Source organism: Podarcis liolepis, assembly GCF_965112155.1.
Source record: "Podarcis liolepis genome assembly, chromosome: 3".
Taxonomy (NCBI): domain Eukaryota; kingdom Metazoa; phylum Chordata; class Lepidosauria; order Squamata; family Lacertidae; genus Podarcis; species Podarcis liolepis.
Genome location: NC_139557.1, coordinates 106,470,337 through 106,488,965, shown reverse-complemented (window position 1 = coordinate 106,488,965; position 18,629 = coordinate 106,470,337). Strand labels below are relative to the sequence as shown.

Genomic DNA, 18,629 nt, shown 5'->3' with positions numbered 1-18,629 from the left:
AAGATAAAAAATGCATACATGAACATATATATCAGGAGAAATGTGTGTGTAAATGCTGGTGAATTTACAGAATGACTTTTATTTTTTAAAATTTCAAACTGGTTTGGAAATGTGGAGTACTGAAGACAAGGTTAAAAAATTAAGTGAGAGAAACTGAAATTGACAGATTTGTTCATCTCTACCTCCAGCTCTGCTATTCTTTCTCTCTTTGTGTGCCTTTGCTATTAGAAAATAAAACGGTGACCATTACACTTGTCATACTTATGCTACAAATTTATTCATTGAATCTTTCTCTTGCCCTTCATTTGATTAAAAAAAGAACCACGACTCTCCCTCTGTGTGTTTCTGTGTCTGTATAGGTTGGATTGCTCACATTCAAAAGTCTGCCACCACAAGGGACATGGGGAAAATTCAGTTCAGTTCATACTTAAAGGTTACCGTATTTTTCGCCCTATAGGACGCAGCGGCCCATAGGACGCACCTAGATTTTTTGGGGGGGGAAATAAAGGATTTTTTTTATCCCCCCCCCCAGGCGCGGGGCTGGGGCGGGGGAAGCCCGAGCTTCCCCCGACCCCAGCCCCCAGAACGGGAGCCAGAGCGATGCCGAAGCTGCGTGCAGCTTCGGCATCACTCTGGGAGCTCGCCGGGCTGGGGGGATAGCTTCCTGAAGCCTGGAGAGCAAGAGGGGTTGGTGCGCACCGACCCCACTCGCTCTCCAGCCTTCAGCGAAAGCCTGCATTCACCCCATAGGACGCACACACATTTCCCCTTCATTTTTGGAGGGGGGGAAAGTACATCCTATAGGGCGAAAAATACAATAATAATAATAATAATAATAATAATAATAATAATAATAATAATAATTTATTATTTATACCCCGCCCATCTGGCTGGGCCTCCCCAGCCACTCTGGGCGGCTTCCATACAAACCAAAAATACAGTAAAATATCACACGTTAAAAACTTCCCTGAACAGGGCTGCCTTAAGATGTCTTCTGAATGTCAGGTAGTTGTTTATCGCTTTGACATCTGCTGGAAGGGCGTTCCACAGGGCGGGCGCCACTACCGAGAAGGCCCTCTGCCTGGTTCCCTGTAGCTTTGCTTCTCGCAATGAGGGAACCGCCAGAAGGCCCTCGGCGCTGGACCTCAGCGTCCAGGCAGAATGATGGGGGTGGAGACGCTCCTTCAGGTATACTGGACCGAGGCCATTTAGGGCTTTAAAGGTCAGCACCAACACTTTGAATTGTGCTCAGAAACATACTGGGAGCCAATGTAGGTCTTTCAAGACCGGTGTTATATGGTCTCGGCGGCCGCCCCCAGTCACCAGTCTAGCTGCCGTAACTTACCCACCTTTTTTATTCCTGATACAGAGACACCCTTCAAAATGTACACTTGTGCAAATTTTGCAGTGCACTTCTACAACCAAGTAATGTACAGAAATATGCATATACTATGGTAAAGTGTGCATTAAAGTAACGTATGGTAGTGAAACTAAAATTTAAAAACGCATTGTACTAGGGGAAACTGTTTTGCAGAAACGTGCATATGAGGCAAAATTGCTGGCAAAAAAAAAGTATGTATATTAGGAGAACGTCTCAGTAGAATTTTCATAAGGGCTCAAAACAAAAATCACAAACGAATGTAGAAATGTGAAGGGCTGAATTTAAGACTGGAAAAATGAGACTCAGAGAAAGCAAAATTGACATTCACCCATTCCTAGTCACCAACAATAAAGAAAAGATAGGTAATATATAGCTCCTATATGCCACCTGGTGGATAAGGAGAAAATAACAAACTCCAATTATGATAAAGGTACAGTGGTGCCTCGCAAGACGAAATTAATTCGTTCCGCAAGTTTTTTCTTCTTGCGAGTTTTTCGTCTTGCGAAGCACGGTTTCCCATAGGAATGCATTGAAAATCAATTAATGCGTTCCTAGGGAAACCGCCTTCAGACCAGGTCCGGGGACAGTCTGTCCCCCGACCTCTTCTGAAGGCTGGGGGGGGGGGGACAAGGGCTTTTCTTCCCACTGCCAGCCTTCAGAAGGCTGTTCTGAAGGCTGGCGGTGGGAAGAAAAGCCCTTCTTCCCACCTCCCACCCCGCAAGCTCCGGGGACAGGAGGGCTTTGCTGCCGACCGCCAGCATTTTAAAAGCCCCTGCTGTCCCGGGGCGATTTTAAAATGCTGGCGGGCGGGAGCGAAGCCTCCGCTGTCCCGGGGAGATTTTAAAATGCTGGGGGTCGGGAGCGAAGCGTTCGCTGCCGACCCCCAGCATTTTAAAATCTCCCCGGGACAGCAGAGAAGTCTCTGCTGTCCCGGGCGATCTTAAAATGCTGGAGGTCGGCAGCATTTTCCCCGGGAAGGCCGGCTGTGGGCGAAAGTCTTTGCTCCCGACCGCCAGCAATTTAAAACAGGTCCCCGGAGATTTCCCTATGGGCTTTCGTCTTGCGAAGCAAGCCCATAGGGAAATTCGTCTTGCGAAGCGCCTCCAAAACAGAAAACCCTTTCGTCTTGCAGGTTTTCCGTCTTGCGAGGCATTCGTCTTGCGGGGTACCACTGAAAAGGTAAAGGACCCCGGACAGTTAAGTCCAGTTGCAGATGACTCTGGGGTTGCGGCGCTCATCTCGCTTTACTGGCCGAGGGAGCCGGCATTTGTCTGCAAACAGTTTTTCCAGGTCATGTGGCCAGCATGACTAAGCCGCTTCTGGCGCAACAGAACACCGAAACCAGAGCATCGCATGGAAACGCCGTTTACCTTCCTGCTGGAGCGGTACCTATTAATCTACTTGCACTTTATGGCATGCTTTCGAACTGCTAGGTTGGCAGGAGCTGGGACCGGGCAGCGGGAGCTCACCCCATTACGGGGATTCAAACCGCTAACCTTCTGATCGGCAAACCCAAGAGGCTCAGTGGTTTGTACCACCCTGACCATTAGGTCCAGTCGTTACCGACTCTGGGGTTGCGGCGCTCATCTTGCTTTATTGGTCGAGGGAGCCGGCGTACAGCTTCCGGGTCATGTGACCAGCATGACTAAGCCACTTCTGGCGAGCCAGAGCAGCACATGGAAATGTTGTTTACCTTCCCGCCGGAGTGGTACCTATTTATCTACTTGCACTTTGACATGCTTTTGAACTGCTAGGTTGGCAGGAGCAGGGACCGAGCAATGGGAGCTCACCCCGTCACGGGGATTCGAACCGCCGACCTTCTGATCGGCAAATCCTAGGTTCTGTGGTTTACCCACAGCACCACCCGCATCCCTGGTTTAGACCACAGCACCCTCCAATTATGATAGTTCATAGCAATTAGCAGAACCTGCCACAAAATGTCACATAGGGTGCTTCCAGGTGGTGTGTTTATTTGAGCATCCATCCTGTTTTTCTTGCAGGGACATTAAACAACACTGGCTACTTCATGAGAATTGCCTCTGATTTGTTTGTGGGGAGGTTAGACCACTTTGGGCCAAAGCAAAAGTTATTCCACGCTTTCCAGTGCATTTTCCAGTTACTTTTCTGATTGCAAAAAGTCTGATCTTTGGGGAAAGTGGGTTAGTTGTAAAACAACTCCAAGTCAGCTTTAATTTAGCAGCTTGTACTTGAATTCCACCCTTGGATATGCTCATACCAATAACTAACTTAGTTGGTCTCTAAGGCGCTACTGGAAGGAATTTTTAAAATTTTGTTTCAATCACCTAACAGTGAGGGTGAAGGAATCACCAGAAAAGTAAGGTTTGAAAGGAGGGAAGGAGAGAAAAAGAAAGGAGCAGAGTTGCATTACCCTAAGTACTCTCATAAAAATTCCAGGCATAAGAGATGGCATGGAAGAACAGGCAGGTCTATTGAGAACAAGTAAGGGAAAGGAGAGATAGCTGCCTCGCCTTCAGATAAACTTATCTAGGATTGTTGTGTCTTGAGTCTCTCGCTCAAGGCCAACTCAAGAGCTCTTGGTGCCTAAAATTATAAGATGGCGTCCCACCTTCTTTCTGGGTCTGGGAAGAGTGTGGGGTGGGGGAAAGGTTATGTCCTATATTTGAAGAGTTAAGATGCTTAATCCAGACAGGAATGTATTATTACTAAAAGGTTGTTTGAATATCACAAAAGAACAGTTGGCAGCAGGTGTGGTTTTTTAACATCGAATTTTAAATGGAATGGGTAAATTCAGATTTAAAAGGGGAAGGGATATGAGCTGCCATTTTGATGCTAATGATGTTTTCTGAACGTTGCAAAAAAAATGCATGAAGAAAATCAAAACCACAAGAAATACCTGTCTGAAAGAACTCTTAGAAAAGGTTTGCTGGTGTGTGTGTGTGTGTCAAAGGCTACAGTGTATTTAGGGCAACATACGCGGGTGGCGCTGTGGGTTAAACCACAGAGCCTAGGACTTGCCAATCAGAAGGTCGGCGGTTCGAATCCCCACGACGGGGTGAGCTCCCGTTGCTTGGTCCCTGCTCCTGCCAACCTAGCAGTTCGAAAGCACATCAAAGTGGAAGTAGATAAATAGGTACCGCTCCGGCGGGAAGGTAAATGGCGTTTCCGTGTGCTGCTCTGGTTCGCCAGAAGCGGCTTAGTCATGCTGGCCACATGACCCGGAAGCTGTACGCCGGCTCCCTCGGCCAATAAAGCGAGATGAGCGCCGCAACCCCAGAGTCAGCCACGACTGGACCTAATGGTCAGGGGTCCCTTTACCTTTACCTTTAAATATAGAAGTTATTTCAACCCTTCCTCCTCTCAAGGACCCCTTGTGGGTGACAACAGCTTAAAAGACAGCAAAAGACATACATTTGATTTTATGTTCCTTGGTTTTATTGTTTTCACTTTATTAGTAAAAACCAGAAAATGACATGTATTTACAAGCAAAGTAGCAACCGTACAACAGGATGTTTTATTAAAGTTAATTCACACAGACTTAGCTTGTGCTGTTTAGAAACATTCAGGTTAAACTTTTCTGTTAGGAATTCAGATAGTCAAAAGGGCAATGTAACTGGTCGTGCATGGCAGGTGGTACATGAGAAAGCAAGTCTGCTAAGCATATTGTGACTATATGGTAATATATTTGTGACTACAGACATGCTGTTAAGACCATATTCATGGAAGACAATCTTACGAGTGATCGCCAAAGAAAGAATATATTTGTGACTAAGAAAAAATTGAAAATAAATGTATTGCATACATTTTAAAACTTGTAAATGCAGAACCTCCTCCGTGCTGCATATATTTGCATAATGTTCATGCACAATCCTTCAAGTGGCTTTCTGCTGAACTTCCGGCTCACAACCTTTGCTTCAAGTCTTGAGGAAGTGATATTCTAATCTAAAGTTTTCTGCAGGTCCTTTCCCTTAACTACCTTTCCCAACTGGGATCTGGAAAGCGAATGTCTCTGAATTCAGCCGGAGGCTGTATATGCACTGAAAAGATCTATGCCATCCATTTAAAGCACATCTAAGGAGCTATTTGGCCATGTCTAAAATAATTTTTAAAAGGTTGATAACGAGCCAATATTTAGAGATTTTTAGGGGAGCAAGGTTGGCAGCCAAGTTTTACTCAAACGTATTGAAATTAATGAATCTGAGTCATGCTCGTTAATTTCAATGCGTGTACTCTTGAGTAAAACTTGGCTGAATGCCACCCTCGATCCCAGTGAAATAAATGAGGCGATTTATTGGCCGCTCAATCAAGCGGTACACCTAATACACACGTTATAGGCGACAGAGCGCCCCCCCCCCCCCCGCTATCTCTGCGCTTAGGAAAGCAGGAGACGGCGAGAGAAGCGGACGCGCGCCCGTTTTATAAAAAACAGGAGCGGTTGCGCGACGCGCACGCAAGAGAGGGGGGCTTTCCGCTCTTTTGCATTTCGAACGCGCCCTGGATAGGCAGCAAGCCCGCCCAATGGACGCCTCCCCGTCTACCCTCGCGGGCCAATCCTGAGAAGGGAAGCCCCCCCCTAAATCTAGGCGATGACGACAGCGGCGGGGCGCAGCAGAGCGCGCGGCCAGGCCCTCGCCTCGATCGCAGGCGACCCGTGAGGCGCCAACAGAGAAACTCCGCTGGCCCTTCCCCCCTCCCCTCCCCTTTCCCGCCGCCACCTCCTGCTCCTCCTCTGCTCGGCGCCATTTTGTGAGCGCGTCCCACCTCCTCCCCCACCCGCTCCCCTCCCCACCACCCCGTTCCGCCGCGCGCCATTTCTCTTCCCACGCGCTCTCTTCCCCGTCTCGCTCTTTTCTCTGTGGCAAAGCGACCGGGCGCCATGTTTGTAAGGAAGACATAACCAGACCAGCCTCCTCCTCCTTCTCCTCCTCCTTTGCGGCCAACGGCACCTCTTCCCCGTCCCCTCCGACCGACCCACCACTCCCTCCTCTTCCTGTGGTGCGTGTGTGTTGCCTGTTGTTAAACCCCCCTATCCCCTCTTTATTTTAATTTTATTTTTTGAAATTTGTGGCCAGCCTCGCCCGGCCCAGAGCGACCGTTAAAAGCGCCCTTTTCTGGGGGGCCGCGCGCGGGCGTGTGTGTTTGCGTGTGTCCCCGTGCCCACCCTTCCCGTCACTCAGTAAAAAACCGTGAGTGGAAATCTTCGCTGCTTCTTGCTGAGGTGGTGGGGGGGCCCACGCGGTCCTCCTCCGGCCGCCGCTTCTGCGTATATTTGTGTGTGTGTGTGTGTTGTGTGTGTGCCTAGTGTCTCCTCCTCCCTCCTCTTTCCTCTCCCAACGCCCCACCACGGGCAGCAGTGTCCTGCCTTCCTCCTCCTCCTCCTCCTTCCTCCTCCTCCCTGCACACACAGCCAGAGCCAGCACAATGGCCTTTGAAAGCCTGTTCTCCAAGCCCCCAAACCCAGTTCTTGACCAAAACATGCCCGACTCTGACAGGCAACATGCAGGGGACGAAAGGTCGAGTAACGTTCTTCTCTCTCTCTCTCTCTCTTTTCTTTCCGCTTCTCAATGGTGATAATAACTAAGAATGTGAGATGATGGTCGTGGTAATGACGATGATAATGATAATGATATTGTCTTAAATGTACCTAGGTGGGGGTTTTTTAAAATTTTAAATGTATGTAACATTGTACTGGGGAGGGGAGTCACCTTCAGCCTGAGGGAGGAGGGGGGTTGTTCTTAATACAGGAACAAGGATGTCTTTTGAGGAGGTTTTTTTTTTTTTGTCTCTTCAAGGTGCATTTTGCATGCATTCCCCCCCCTCACATTTCATTATCTTTTTTAAAAATCCCATCTTTTCATAAAATGCACTTTACATTGGGTGTCTGTATAATGTCACTGTTGTTCTTATCCTCCCGTATATCCCTTACTGCCATTTGAAATCAAAGAGTGTTTCTCTCCCCTCCCCCCTTTATACATGGAGCTACATGTAAGTGTTTACACCTTACACATTTAACTGGATCTCTTTTTGTGCAGGTGAAGTTCTGTTGGATTTTATCTTTTCCTCCTTTCAATCCCTTTGAGCCAAGACACCAGAGGGTTTTTTCCCCCTGGTTGAGGTCTTGTGCCTTGCTCTGTTTTCTCCAGCCTCTTGTTTTCATAAGATCTGGCTCTTCTCAGTTGGTTAAAAAAAAGGGGAACCTCTCTGAAATTATTGATCTGTCATTCACCAACATGTATTCAAATCTTGTTCCTTAGAACACGGTTTGTAATTGTATTCCCCATTACAGCAAGCCTACCCATGGTCCACATTCCCCAACAACCATGTACAATACTGGTTTATCAAAGTGGTAAAAAAAAACATAACATAACCCCTAATTCATGTAGTAGCATTGTAGGTTGTATACGGCTTTCATCTTTTATAAGCCAGGATACAGAGACAAATGGCAATTAAAATGACTTGGACAGAGCTACAGTGAATCGGACTGGGCCTTGTATCTCAGATCTACATATCAGCAGTCCTTCATAGCTGTAGCAGTTTAAAATGTTCGTGAAACAGTTTGTACTGCAAAGGATACTACCTGGTGCAGTATTGTTACTTTTAAACATAGTCATAAATGCAGCATGAGTTGTCCAGCAAATATTAGTTAAAGGAAAGGCTTGCACATTACTGAATTATTAATAGACCTGGAGCTAATCATCCTAGGAGTTCTTAAGAGATACTACTCTTTTGAAAGGGGAACTAATAAGGGGAAATCAAAGATTACTACATAATGCAGTGTGTTCTCGTAGACAGTTACAAACAAAAAGTATGTCAGAAAAGCAGGTGACCCTCAAATCTATTGACTAGCAAATCTTCTGAGATACATTGGAATTGTACTAAGTAGTTTAAGCACAGCCAAAGCCTGTAAACTTGTATAGCTTTGCAGAAATTGCAGCTCCTAATGAGCTAATTCCCCTGCTAGCCTATCAAATCTCTGAATGTTTTTTTATGTTTCTAACTCCCAATAATAAATTAGACCTTTTTATGGGTAGATAACTTTAATATTGGGATTCCCTGAATTGTTATTGGAAACACAGGAGTTGTGATTCCTTGTTTTGCAGCAGTAGCAGATACTCTTTCTGCAGAATCTCAGAAACAGTTAAGATGCAAAACGAGGGAAAGTCTACATGGAGAAATTTAAAATACAATGGGAATTCATTTTCCTTAGTTCTTTCGTGCCATACTTTAAAGCAAATAGAGATAGGGCTGCTACTTTTGAATTGAAGATATATTTTGTTTTGTTTTGACATAAGACATCTGGGGCAAGGAACTCTGCAAATGTTTAGCAGATGTTTCCATCCTAGTCCTTGGAGGCCCAACTGCCCATTTTACTGCCCCACTTATTGCACTGAGTGTAACTGACTGTGCAGCAGACAGAAAAGGAGGGTGTTTGAAATGTTGCGTGTTGGAGCCTTAGAATTTGCTAGAATAAATAATAAATAGTTAAATGGGAACACTTGGTGCCTATGAACTTGTTATTGTACACCAGTAGTACTATTCTTAATCTATATCAGAGTTAAATCTTATAGTTTTCTCTTTTCACTATAACTTACCACAGCACTGTTGGACAGAATTAGATTCTACTGTATACAAGAGCCAGATTTCTTTCTGTTTATAGCTAGATTAATCTAATTTATAAGCATTAATCACATCAGTGGTAGCCAACATGGTGTCTTCAGAATGCTTTGGAATACAACTGCCATAATCCCTGATCATTGACCATGCTGGCTGGAGATAGTTGTTGTCCAAACATATAGAGAGCACCATGATGAATACCCTTGCTTCATATTAAGAAAATACTAATAGAGCTGTTTTCTCATTTTGTGCTCTTAGATTCCCCCCCCCTTGCATTAATGAACACATTTTAACTGCATATTTAAAGGCTTATCTTTTTCATCTCACATTAAATTTTAACTTGAATATACTAGATTTGTAGATCTGTGGAGTTTAGTTAACAGGGAAGCAAGTAAATTCTTGCATCTCAGTTGCAAGAATGAAAACCATATTAAAAGCTCCCACTTCTAAATAGGTCAGTTTAGAAAAAGAACAATTAGATAAATTTTGGAGAGGTTTTTAAAAAATTGAATCCTTTTTCTCAGAATAAGAGTTTAAGGTTTACTGTTACTGGAGGATCAAAATGTATCATGATGCTGTTCATGCTAAACTAGTTTGGCCCTTCAGATATGTTTTAAAACTAAAGGCATGTACAGTGGTACCTTGGTTTACGAACTTAATCCGTTCTGAAAGTCCGTTCTTAAACCAAAGCGTTCTTAAACCAAAGCGTTCTTAAACCAAGGCGTGCTTTCCCATAGCAGCAGGGGACTCAATTTACAAAGCTCCCACTTCTAAATAGGTCAGTTTAGAAAAAGAACAATTAGATAAATTTTGGAGAGGTTTTTAAAAAATTGAATCCTTTTTCTCAGAATAAGAGTTTAAGGTTTACTGTTACTGGAGGATCAAAATGTATCATGATGCTGTTCATGCTAAACTAGTTTGGCCCTTCAGATATGTTTTAAAACTAAAGGCATGTACAGTGGTACCTTGGTTTACGAACTTAATCCGTTCTGAAAGTCCGTTCTTAAACCAAAGCGTTCTTAAACCAAAGCGTTCTTAAACCAAGGCGTGCTTTCCCATAGCAGCAGGGGACTCAATTTACAAATGGAACACACTCAACAGGAAGCGAAACATGTTCTGCTTCCAAGGCAAAGTTCACAAACCAAAACACCTACTTCCAGGCTTGCAGCATTCTTAATCCAATTTGGTCATAAATTAAGCTGTCCTTAAACCAAGCTACCACTGTATATGGCAAAAGTGCATATTTCAAATGCAGTTTCTGCATAACTAAGATGGTGGAATGTTAATAGTTACAAACTTACACCAACCCACATTCTGGAGACTAACTTTGATAAACATTTGATTACAGTGGTACCTTGGGTTACATATGCATCAGGTTACAGACTCCGCTAACCCAGAAATAGTACCTCGGGTTAAGAACTTTGCTTCAAGATGAGAACAGAAATCGCGCTGCGGTGGTGTGGCAGCAGCGGGAGGCCCCATTAGCTAAAGTGGTGCTTTAGGTTAAGAACAGTTTCAGGTTAAGAACGGACCTCCAGAACAAATTAAGTACATAACCAGAGGTACCACTGTATTAAACTAAAGATACGATTATGGCACATTGCATATATAAGTAGATGCCACACAAATCATCTAATTTAAACCTTCAGCATTGAGACCACCCCTGGTATCCAAATGCTGAAACCCTCCAAAGGAGGAGACTTTCTGTTTTCTAAGCAGTTCCTTAGCTAGTTATCCTTATGTGTATAGTCTTTGTTTATGTCTAATACAATACACTGCCTTTGTTGAATTTAATTTTGTGTTTTTCACTGAGCTCAAGATTATCAAGTTGTGTGTGTACTTAGATGATTTTGGGGGGGGGGGTGTCAGTGTTAAGACATGCACTGTTGAGCAACTACGGTACATCTCTCAAGTAAAAGGTAAAGGGACCCCTGACCATTAGGTCCAGTAATGGCCGACTCTGGGGTTGCGGCGCTCATCTCGCTTTATTGGCCGAGGGAGCGGGCGTACAGCTTTCAGGTCGTGTGGCCAGCATGACCTAGCCACTTCTGGCGAACCAGAGCAGCACACGGAAACGCCGTTTACCTTCCCGCCGGAGCGGTACCTATTTATCTACTTGCACTTTGACGTGCTTTCAAACTGCTAGATTGGCAGGAGCTGGGACAGAGCACTGGGAGCTCACCCCATCACGAGGATTCGAACTGCCAACCTTCTGATGAGCAAGTCCTGGGCTTTGTGGTTTAACCCACAGCGCCACCCGCATCCCTACATCTCTCAAGTACTTTTTAACTATTTGCCATGGCAAGCTGTGGCAGTACAAGATGCCCAAAAGAATTGTATCCCCAAGAGTTGTAGTTGGCTTTTGCAGCATACCTAGTCAGCATTTCCCAATTGTTGAAATGTAGACAAAGTTTTTTCAAGTAACATTTCATGAGAAAGCTGAACAATAGCAGCTTGAGGTGGTACTGTCCAGAAACAAATTAGCCACTTCATCTGCTGTTTGAATAAACTTGATCAGAGGCCTTTGATACAGTGATAATTTAGTTCTCTCTACCTCAACCAATGTACTGATTTCTGTGTTCATTATTTTTTCTGGGCATATATGTACTTGGTCTTTGTAGATTTTACCAGAGCCTGAAATAAATGCTTTGATTTCTTTTATCAATCATTGACAAGTCTACCCAGAGGCAAATTGCAATCATGCTGTTATTCACTATGGCAGAGGAATCTCACCCTGTTCATGCTGTGAGGCATTCTGGTACATAAGAAGAGCCTCCTGCAGGGCCAGGCCAGTGGCCCACCCCACCCAGCCTCCTTAGCTTTCACAGTGTCCAGCCAGATGTCCCCATGGGAGACCCTAAGAGCAGGATCTGTGCACAAGGGTACTTTCTCCCTTCCTGTGGCTTCCAGCAACTGGGATTCATCCTATGCCCTTTTAAAATGTGGGGGGGCGGGGGGGTGTTATTGGGCTGTTGTTTTTATTTTGATTATATACTGTAGTGGTTTTATATTCTGATTTTGTTCTGTAAACCGCCCTGAGACCTCCAGGCATAGGGTGGTATATAAATTCAGTTAATAATAATTTTAAGCAAAGTCACATATACCTTAATCTAGGGTTAAAACCATCCCTCCTACACCTCACTGATCAGCAGCTGTTAACCTTAAGGTAGACATTTAAAAAAATAAAATAAGAGATCATACTAAATTTGTGAGATGTGTTTTGTTTTAGTTTTCCTTCAAACACAAGTAGCCTATTTTGAGAAGAGTTTAACTTCAGTACTTTATTAAGAGAGCCTTCCTTTTTAACTGATGCCCTACACCACTTAACATAACACCACTGTTCTTGCATAGTTCATTATTTCTATAGTACAAAGTGCATTTCAATTATGAAATTCATTTACACTTGCAATAACCCTGTAAAGTAAATTAACCAGAAAATAATTATTTGTGCAAGGCTAGAAGTACAGGACTTAGAAAATAGATTTCCATGCTCTGTATTAAGTGCAGTTAAGATTATTCTTCCTAACAAATTGTATATGTTATTATTTTAAATTGTATATCATATACTTTAACAACCAAACTAAATAACATTGCTGTCACATGTGATCAGTGTTATCATAGTAAATCAATACCAAACAGTGTTCCCATATGAACCTGCCTGATAGTTAAGATATGCAATAGAACCCTCTTTTCCAGGGGCCCTTCATAAGTGAGTCAGGATGAGGCCTCACTTCACTAAGCAAGTGAAGGAGGCATCTACACTAGCATCATTTAGTTCAGAACTACTATATTCACCTGGGCAATTAATTAATGTTTTTTAATTGCTTTGTAATAGATTTCGCTGCTTTATTGGGTTTGTCAGCTTTTCATGTCTTGGTTTATTTATTAGTGTATTAATAGTTTTTAGGTTTATGTTTTTATGCATTTCATAGTGGTGAGCTTTGGGAACTTTAAAATCAAAAGTGTTTTTAGTATTCATTAAACTGCCTATAATTTTAAGGTAGTACACTGAAGCTATGTAATCCTTGCATGCCGCTGTTAAAATGCAAACAATACTAGATACTACTAGTGTGTAAATGTTATGTAATTGTTGTGGTTGTTGAACAAATAAGCATGGGAGATGATTGTACTATTACTGTCAACTATACCCTCTTAAAAAATAATAATATTCTAATTCATATTGAATCTAAACTATTGTGACTTTATAAAACAGAGAGGATGGTGAACTCGAAGATGGTGAAATAGATGATGCTGGATTTGAAGAGGATAAGGAAGAACAAGATGCAAAGGTTGAAGATAAACAGAAAAATGAAAAAACCCACAGAAAATCCCGCAAGAAACGCAAAAAAGAAAAAGATAAGAAAAAATCAAAAAGGAGAAGACGAGATAAACACAAGGTTAGAATTATTAGTCAATATTCTTTGCAACTCTAGTAATTATTTTTCCTTTACTCAAAGTAGTGTTAAAATAAGTTAAGAAATATTGTTTAATTATTAAATTTGTATTCTGTTTGCCATGTCTAGAGTGGCAAACATTGAAAATATTTAAACAGTACAATTTAAATAGAATAAAAACATATTTAAAACACTAAAACAATTTAAGAAAATTTAAAAACATTCACATATCGTCACAGTTTTTAATTTCACAGTTGCCATGACCATTATCTACAGTCATCAAATGCCTGAGTAAACAAAAATATTTTAAAGTTTCTCCTGAAAGTCAATAATGAGGGAGAAAGGCACACCTCACCAGGGAGGGCACTCTACAAATGGGAACCACCACCAGTAAGGCCCTGTAACAAGTGAGCACCAACTGGTTATGTACAGATTATAATGTGCCCAAGAGTACTGGCCTACTAAATCATTATTTGCTGTGTCCAACATTCCTCACACCACATGTGACCTGAGAAGTGTGCCAAATAATGCATTGCAATGTTTGCCTGTGCTTGAGGCTCATAAGCTGCTCTAGTGCATACATCTAAAGTACAAGCTACCTTAATTATTATTGGTAATAAATTAGCCCTTGTGGGGATTTGAATTGTATGCCACTTCCCCACAATCTGCTTCTCTTCCAATTGACTTTACTGTAGCATTTTAAATACTATATATATAGTTCATATGCCTGCATTATACAAATGAAATCATTCTTGTTTTTCAGCATAATTCCCCCTCTAGCAATGACAGTTCTGACTATAGCATTGATTCTGATGCCGAACGAACAGAAAGATCCCATAAGAAAGGATCTGGTTTCTACAGAGATTATGAGTCTTCATTCATTCAGGTACAGCTTCCAAAATGTTCATTCCATCCAAAGTTGTCTATCATGCTGATTTCCTGGCTTGTTACCATTTTTTGGTGATCAGAGGGCAACAGTTTCCTTAGTTACTTGTTAGTAAAGTTTCCAGTCAGAATGAAGCAATTTTTATCCTCCCTCTTTTCTGGTGGAGTATGAAAGCCTTCTCAATAGCTTCAAAAGTAATTTGTGTCACTTTGAATTTTACTGGGGCCATGGGTTTGTTTTTTGCCTCTGCCATATTTATTCAAAGAAATGGAACCAGAGATTATTAAAGTAGCATGTGTCTTTGCCTTGACTGCCATTGAGATTTTCATTGTAGGAGTTTTGTGCAGTGTTTCAGTATTCTTCAAAGGATCAGTAACAGGCATTCCTTACAGGGGAGTAGTATCACTCTGTTCTCTGTTACAAAAGCTTCCTCTAGATTCATATGGAAAGAGGACATATGAGTGACTCTGTTGAAGTAAATCTCTCCCAGAAGTAAAAATGATCTCGCCCTATGAGGGCTCTTGCTCTCTGTCCAAAACCTCCTTCCATTACAGTCATACCTCGGGTTGCGAACGCTGCGGGTTGTCCGTTTCTGGGTTGTGGACCGCACCGAACCCAGAAGTACTGGAGCGGGCTACTTCTGGGTTTTGGCGCATGCACAGAAGCTCAAAATGACATCATGCGCAGAAGCGCTGAATCGCGTCACATGCATGCGCAGACATAGCACTGCGGGTTGCAAACGCTGCGGCTTGCAATCATGCCTCCTGCACGGATCACGTTCGCAACCCGAGGTATAACTGTATTTGAATAAAACAGGACTTCGTTGGGTTTTTCTTGGCTTCATGTCTTCCCGAATGAAGGAGCATATGGTTTCTCTTGATTAGTCTAACAGTTGCTCTGGGAGAAGATAAATGTCTATTCAGAACCGCAAACAATTTTATTACTGCTTGACTTATAAAATCAGTAGTAAATTCATACTATCTGTAGTTTAAGGTAGCACAGCCTTATATGGATATTTATTTATTTGATTTTTTTTATTATAGACAAAACATTAAAACAACACATTCCAAAGATCATGTTGAGAGAGACAATACATAAGTGAACTGTGCATCCTTATTCCACACTTCCAAAATAATATATCAAAAAGGTGCTGGCAGAATGAAGCCTAACTTCAAAACATCATTTATATCACATGAAATGTTTTTGATATGGCTTGCAACCAATTCAAATTGAAAATTCATAAGGTGAAACCCAGAAAAAGGAGATAAATATTCCAGACATAGAGCAGGGAACCAACTCCTCAGTCCCAGCCAGCACAGGGAGTGGTGATCAAAGATGGTAGTTTACCATAACTGTAGGGCCACAGGTTCCTCAACCCTGCAAAATTTGCTACTAGCATAGCGTTACTAATCATAAATTTATTCACAATGCTGGAAGTCATCAAATTGGATGTACTATATCTAGAAAAAGGGTGGAACTGGCATAAGAATTGCTTCACTCTTACTGCCAGAAAATGGGTTGCAATATCTTCATGCTACAGAAAATAAGTAAGATTTTTTTCACTTGAATCTAGTAGTTCTCATTGGAGAAATAATTAATGCTTACTGTATTATATGCTTATGTTTCAGCATGTTTTCATAAATTTCTCTGCAAGCAATGAGGACAGTTGATCTTGCAAAAAACCATTCCTTTGTGCTCCAATTACTCTACTAAAATTGAATACTAAAAATGTTAATTTGCATAATTTTGACTTGCTGCAGAATTTCACTTTTGCGGGGAGCTGAATTTGTGTTGACTTGGCACACACTTAATTGTGTGTGTCCTTTTTTGGCAGGGTAGTCTTGATTCTGCCCATGCATCTGTGGTGTTTGTTACAACTTGAACTCTAAAGCATGAGAAAATGATGTCCTTAGAATGGTTATTTATTATTGCTCGTTGCAACAGAATGACACAAATAACTTGTTCAATAAAGTCATGTGTCTTTTGCCACAAAATGAACTATTTATAGAATAACACCTGTAAAAAGAGTGTGTGAGCTGCTGTGGGGGAGGAGAAGCTGTTAATTCTGCTTCTCCTTTCACCCATCTCCAGTATTTGCATATACGCACTTGGCTTAGCAAATTGGTAGTGCCAAAGTCTCTGCTAAAAACAGTTATTTCTACTTTGGCCACTCTTGTGTGAAATACAGACAGATTTGGAAGAAATAGAAACTTAGTGAACCATTTATATTATCCACCCACTTCACCAGGGAGTCTTTCAGGATCACTATTTGTTGCTTTCCCTGGAACAATGGTTTGAGGGGACAGAAAGCTCTACTACAGTTTGGAGACACAGCACCCATAGCCAAGTGAACAGATCTGTGTTCATCCCATCAACTCTCCATCTATCTATGGATAATCAAGCACTATAGGCATCTTTGCGTGTTTTCAATTTGCAGCTGCACTACACATTTAATGACTTGCAAATAACAACCCTAATTCAGGATAGAAAAGTACAACACATGAACACCAATAAAATGTTATGTTTTCTTTGTAGAGAAAATAGTGAGAGGTCATATCCTAATGGTTTTCTAATTATCATTCTCTTTTGTCCAGCATGGGCATATTTCAGGAAAATATACCCCTTCACAGAAGTCACAACATACTAAAAAATCAAAAAACAAAGATTATGATAATTACAGTGATGATTTTGTCTACAATGAGGATGAAAAAGAGGATTTTGCTGACCAATTAAAACAGTATAGACAAGCTAAAGAAACTTCAAATGCTGATTTAGATGCTCCAATTTCAAAAGAATCTATGAAAAAGCAAGGAATGAAAGGGATTCAGAAAGGTAAGGGATCGGTCTAATGCTAGCTTAGTTTGTGTTAGAAACCCACCTATGCATAATTACAGCATTTACAGTGAAATTGTGTTCAGAACAAGCATTTTCCATTGAATGGCCTGGAATGAAACTTTTTGGGGCCAAGTTCACTGTTTTGGAAGCTAGTGTTAAAATGCTATTTCATAATTTTAGAAATGACCTTTAAAAACACGATAGTTCTGACCTGGCATGTATTCCTTAGGTGACCCCTTCACTCTGCAGAAAAGTACAGGTGGTGTGTATGTACGTTCTTCTTTCAGGTCAGAATCTTTATGCTGAAATGCGTTGGATGTTTTTGTTTTTAGGTGCTACACAGACAAGCAATAGTTACGGTATTGGCCGAGGGCGTGGCATGCAGAAGAAAATGAAACGCAAAGACCGTGGAAGGGGAAGAGGGATAAATAAAGGTCCTGAAGAGGTAAGTGGAATGGAAGTGGGTTAAGTTACGTTGAAACTTGGGATTTCTGTTTAGTTTGCTGTGGATAATTCTGAATACCGTATTTACATGAATCTAATGCTCTTCTTTTTTGGCTGAAATTACGTTGCAAAAATTAAGGTGCACATTAGATTCAATGGCACACTTAAATTCGTCAGCAAATACTTTTTTTGGTTTCAAGGTTTTGAAAACTGAGGTGCGCGTTAGATTCGATGGTGCATTAGTCTCGAATAAATACAGTATTTAATTTAGAATAACCAGCCCTTCAGTTATTACTCTGCGTCATAGCTGTCAACTTTTCCCTTTTCTTGTGAGGAATCCTATTCGGAATAAGGGAATTTCCCTTTAAAAAGGGAAACGTTGACAGCTATGCTCTGCATCATGTAGCTTCAGTATTGCAACCTAAGGACACATGCACTATGACATGAACTTCTGGTAATGCTAAGCTGGAGGAAGGCGTAGTAACAATTTTGCAGTTTGGAAAAATAATGTGACTAAGATAAATATTAGTAGTTGGCAGGTAGCAACATTGGCAAAATTAAAATGAATACAGAGAACTAGGGCTAGTGAAGTCAGTAATAGTAAAATGTGTACAGCTTGGGGAAACAGTGAATGAATTGTCAGTCCCATCACCTTCCATCACCACCACTAAAGACAAAGAATGACATGTTCTTCATAGCTTTGTTTCCTTATAAGCAAAACGTCTATGCCCAACACTATGCCTAGCATTTACCATAACTAGAATGTCAGTGACCATACCTGTTTGTTTGGCCCTATGTTTTTTGAGAAGCTTGCCTAAATCATTTTAGTTTATCATTTTGAGTACTGTAATGTTGGATCTTCAATGACACTTTAGGTAACGATGCATTAAAACAGGATGCTTGTTTTTACAGGAGATAAAGCCTGTTAAGAAATGGCCAACTATGAGTCAGGCATTCATAAATCAGCATACTGTGGAACACAAAGGAAAACAAATCTGTAAATATTTCCTAGAGGCACGATGCATTAAGGTGAATATACAATTGTACTCTTTCTAGAAAGGGTAGGGGGAATGTGTGGGTTTTATTCCAGTTTGCT

At 41.8% G+C, this 18,629-nt stretch overlaps 1 protein-coding gene across 1 annotated transcript in view; it reads left to right on the top strand.

Annotated features, from left to right (window-relative positions):
* The first annotated feature begins 6,124 nt into the window (after nucleotides 1-6,124).
* The window catches only part of ZC3H6 (zinc finger CCCH-type containing 6), a 23,054-nt gene continuing 10,549 nt past the window's right edge, over nucleotides 6,125-18,629 (top strand). Inside the window, exons 1-6 of the mRNA XM_083494136.1 lie at nucleotides 6,125-6,873; nucleotides 13,188-13,371; nucleotides 14,132-14,254; nucleotides 16,849-17,086; nucleotides 17,422-17,534; nucleotides 18,446-18,562. Of these exons, the coding sequence (XP_083350262.1) occupies nucleotides 6,782-6,873; nucleotides 13,188-13,371; nucleotides 14,132-14,254; nucleotides 16,849-17,086; nucleotides 17,422-17,534; nucleotides 18,446-18,562 (867 nt within the window). The 5' untranslated portion in view covers nucleotides 6,125-6,781. The remainder of the gene's footprint in view (nucleotides 6,874-13,187; nucleotides 13,372-14,131; nucleotides 14,255-16,848; nucleotides 17,087-17,421; nucleotides 17,535-18,445; nucleotides 18,563-18,629) is intronic.